The sequence below is a fragment of the Pseudoliparis swirei genome, chromosome 20 (assembly GCF_029220125.1).
Source record: "Pseudoliparis swirei isolate HS2019 ecotype Mariana Trench chromosome 20, NWPU_hadal_v1, whole genome shotgun sequence".
Taxonomy (NCBI): domain Eukaryota; kingdom Metazoa; phylum Chordata; class Actinopteri; order Perciformes; family Liparidae; genus Pseudoliparis; species Pseudoliparis swirei.
This window is the reverse complement of record NC_079407.1, coordinates 28358008-28362527: the sequence shown is the minus strand read 5'-3', so window position 1 is coordinate 28362527 and position 4520 is coordinate 28358008. Positions and strand designations below refer to the sequence as shown.

General features: G+C 45.9%; 1 protein-coding gene across 2 annotated transcripts in view; it reads right to left on the bottom strand.

Moving 5' to 3' along the window:
- Window positions 1–1504: 1504 nt before the first annotated feature.
- LOC130211371 (arf-GAP with Rho-GAP domain, ANK repeat and PH domain-containing protein 1-like) overlaps window positions 1505–4520 on the bottom strand; it is a 60783-nt gene continuing 57767 nt past the window's right edge. The window contains exons 34-36 of one of the 2 annotated variants that reach the window (XR_008835017.1): window positions 4121–4152; window positions 2924–3779; window positions 1505–2881 (exon numbers count right to left, since the gene is read on the bottom strand). Coding sequence is in view for 1 of the 2 variants with exons in the window: in XM_056442123.1 (XP_056298098.1) it covers window positions 4132–4152 (21 nt within the window). In the remaining variant the exon portion in view is untranslated. Of the gene's footprint in view, window positions 3780–4120; window positions 4153–4520 lie in introns of both variants that reach the window. The other variant, XM_056442123.1, reaches the window with a different exon arrangement.

Below are 4520 nucleotides of genomic sequence, written 5' to 3'. Positions count from 1 at the left end.
GGGGCCACTCACAGAGGGGCAGGAGGGGCCACTCACTGAGAGGCTGGAGGGGCCACTCACTGAGGGGCAGGAGGGGCCACTCACAGAGGGGCCACTCACTGAGAGGCAGGAGGGGCCACTCACAGAGGGGCAGGAGGGGCCACTCACTGAGAGGCAGGAGGGGCCACTCACAGAGGGGCAGGAGGGGCCACTCACAGAGGGGCAGGAGGGGCCACTCACTGAGAGGCAGGAGGGGCCACTCACAGAGGGGCAGGAGGGGCCACTCACAGAGGGGCAGGAGGGGCCGCGCTGAGAGGCTGGAGACCAACTGGAGACAATCTGCCCTTCAGAAATAATGAGTATTGGTCTCAGGTTTAGAATCACAACTACAGTCATTTTATTGTTCTGACCACAAATCTAAATAATGATAATAAACAGTTTAAGAACAAAAGGTCCTCCGCTCTGACTCAGCCCTATAATGATCGTAATAACAAATATACATTGTCATTATGTATATTATGGTTAAAGTCATTCATGAACCAACTTCCTTTTGCCTGAACAGTCCTCATGGACTTCTCCCTGAATCTGTTCTGTCTCTACCTGTTTGTCACGATACTAACATTATAACTTCTATACATATTACATACCTGCCATAAATATCATGATACTGTTGGAGTTGGACAGCGACACACCACCTGGACGGTACTCACTGGGAGAAACAGCAGTAGACTTTTACTTTAACTCTATAAAGCGTTTATTCAAAATCAAGATACAAATAGACAATCATGCGCATGGACCCCAATCCAGAGGTGACCGATGGCCCCAGCGCTGGAAAAAGGATGCCTGAGCAGAGCGTGCAGCCATTGAAATAAGCAACAGGGCCAGTTCTGATTGGTTAGGAGGAAAAGAGGGTGGTGTCTTCTCATTGGTTCTTGTTCCTCTGCTTCCGCCGTTGTCGCTCATTCATTGGTTCTTCGTGGCCCGCCAATGAGAGCACATGTTGTGAAAAAGTGTGAGAAAGGAAGATGGAATTCACATGTAGCTTCCTTTGAAGCTCGGGAGTTTTCTAAGATAGTCTTATCTCTTCCGAGGTGGGATGAACTGTGGCAAGAAGGTCGTTCCCAGGATATTTACAAAGGGCCAGTGTGTGTGTGTGTGTGTGTGTGTGTGTGTCAGAGAGGGCTGTGGTTGAATTCGGATATTAATTGTCAAAGCTGGACCTTTCCTTATCTTATCTGCGCTCAGTAGTTGTCTCTGTGGCTCTCCTGTTCATGTGAGCATGAGTGTTGCTTTGTTCTATTCAAATCTAGGGTGAGCGTTGGTGCATAAAGTTCTTTCGTGTGTCACTGTTATCTTCTTTGATTAGTTCAGGCGCTGGACTGCCCTGCTAGAGTTTCAAACCTTCCACAGTGATTTTCCACTTTCCACATAACATTTATGCAACCAATACTAGGCTATGCTAAGCTAGAATATATATTCTTTACAATACCCCATACCAGAATTCAATACAATAAAAACAATATGGTACCATAAATACGAGACTGGTATATTTATCTATAATAGTAATTAATAAAACATCTGTATGGATCACTTTTTACCAACTTTTTCAACACTTAACAAATGACAGTAATATTAGTATTAATACAGCCAGATATGAATGAAACTACATGGTTCCATCATAGCATTGATTATCCACTATGAGGCCGTTAGTCTCTGACCAGATGATCCACAGTTCATCAGGATGAGCAGCTGGAGAGTTACACAACTTTACAGACTGAAACATTTACCTTCTGGCATCTTTTTATTTTTTAAGCCGAAGTCTCTAAGCTCCGCCTCTTCTCTCGCTGTGAGCTGCGCAGCGCAGTGTGCGCAGACAGCTCGACACGGAGCAGCGCGTGCGCTCTGATCGCTCTCTTAATGAAGTATCGATACTAAAAATATGCTAAATCACATCGTGTTTAACGTACGGGTACTTTGTTAGCATCGCTACACCGTGCAGCGTGACAGCAGCAGATGTAGCGGACTAACATTCAAGCTAACCTGAACCCCCAAAAGATGTGGACATCTGAACACTGATTGGCCGAGACGCGACACGCCCCATCAAAGATGTTTTATTGCGAAGAGCACCACTCCACATTTTTCTCCGCGTGGATGACCTATTTTGAGTTCAAAACGGTGAATTTCACCGAAAGGTGACAAGTTTGCAGGTATGTAATATAGATTAATACATATTAATATAGATTAATACAGATTAATATATCTTAATACAGATTATTTTACGCTCTCCTTTTCTCAAAATGTAACATTTTGACTCAAGTAGATGACAAATAGATTATAATGAACTTTAATGTGTTTCACCTTGATGAACATACCATCATAAACTATAATAAACCATAGTATACTATAATAACACTAATGTACTTTAATAAACCATAATAAACTATAATAAACTACATTAAACTATAGTATACTATAATAAACCATAATAAACTACATTAAACTATAGTATACTATAATCAACTATAATAAACCATAATAACAAAATAACATACAACACGTGTTTATTTCAACGGGACTAAATCCATAATCTAAAACTTCATAAATATATTTACTGTAAATCGTCATCACAGGAGGACCAGGACTCAGTGAGACCTGATGAGACCAGGACTCAGTGAGACCTGATGAGACCAGGACTCAGTGAGACCTGATGAGACCAGGACTCAGTGAGACCAGGACTCAGTGAGACCTGATGAGACCAGGACTCAGTCAGACCTGATGAGACCAGGACTCAGTGAGACCTGATGAGACCAGGACTCAGTCAGACCTGATGAGACCAGGACTCAGTGAGACCTGACGAGACCAGGACTCAGTGAGACCTGACGAGACCAGGACTCAGTGAGACCTGACGAGACCAGGACTCAGTGAGACCAGGACTCAGTGAGACCTGATGAGACCAGGACTCAGTGAGACCTGATGAGACCAGGACTCAGTCAGACCTGATGAGACCAGGACTCAGTGAGACCTGATGAGACCAGGACTCAGTCAGACCTGATGAGACCAGGACTCAGTGAGACCTGATGAGACCAGGACTCAGTGAGACCTGACGAGACCAGGACTCAGTGAGACCTGATGAGACCAGGACTCAGTGAGACCTGATGAGACCAGGACTCAGTCAGACCTGATGAGACCAGGACTCAGTGAGACCTGATGAGACCAGGACTCAGTGAGACCTGATGAGACCAGGACTCAGTCAGACCTGATGAGACCAGGACTCAGTCAGACCAGGTCCGATGGGACCAGGACCAGCACTTCATACAAGAGAAGACATCTTCACGTGTCTCTGGACAGAACCGGGTCGCCTCCCTCAGCCTCAGAACACTTTGTTTACTTTGTTCTGGATTTAAAGAACAAAAAGCTTAAGAAATTAAAAGTTGATAAATGTGATTTAGCTGTGACTGCAAGTCACCAACGTTGTTCCTCTGAAGAAGACGAAGGAGACGAAGAAGTAGAAGAAGGTTCCTCTCTGCGCGTGCTGCCGTCCCATGATGCATTGCAGTGACCGACGGCGAAGACCTGCTGCACATCCTGGTCCTTCTGTGATGCTGCTCGAGGGGAGGAGACGAGGGGAGGAGACGAGGGTCACGTGACCCGCTGAGTCCGGTTCATATTTAAAGGAGTAGGTTTCAGGGACAGGTGTCCATCACCCCGCCCAACAGGGACAACGATGACGTCACAGGTCAGAGGTCATCTGAGACGAGTTGATGACGTCACAGTTCAGAGGTCATCTGAGACGAGTCCCCCTGTAAAGAAATCCAGAGTTGTGTGAGTTCCCATCCCATGTCATGATGATGCTATCTTTATAAATATATAAATGAATAATATATTTAATTATATGTATTTTTTTAATATATACATGTATTTATATATATATGTATCCAAAATATATTCAGCCTACAGTATAAACCAGCAGCAGCTCATTGAAGCTGAGTTCATCACGTGTTCGTCACGTGTTCGTCACGTGTTCATCACGTGTTCGTCACGTGTTCGTCACGTGTTCGTCACGTGTTCGTCACGTGTTCATCACGTGTTCATCACGTGTTCATCAGGAACACACCGTGTGGAAAAAGTTAAAGAGTCTCACCTTCATCACGGTTATCGAACGTCTCTAAAGAGCTGAAACACAGAGCAGATAGGTTATGATGGAGAGAGCGAGAGAGAGGGGGGAGGGAGAGAGGGGGGAGAGAGAGAGGGAGAGGGAGAGAGGGGGGAGAGAGAGAGAGAGAGAGGGGAGGGAGAGAGAGGGGGAGGAGAGAGAGAGGGAGGGGGGAGAGGGAGAGAGAGAGGGAGAGGAGAGAGAGAGAGGAGGGGGGGAGAGAGAGGGGGGAGGGAGAGAGAGGGGAGAGAGAGAGAGGGGGGGGAGAGAGAGAAGTCTCGTTCAGAGACGTAGAGATGAGTGTATGTGTGATGTCAACAATCAAGAAACACACACACATGGGCGTGCACACACACACACACCTCCACCCATATACACACACACACCC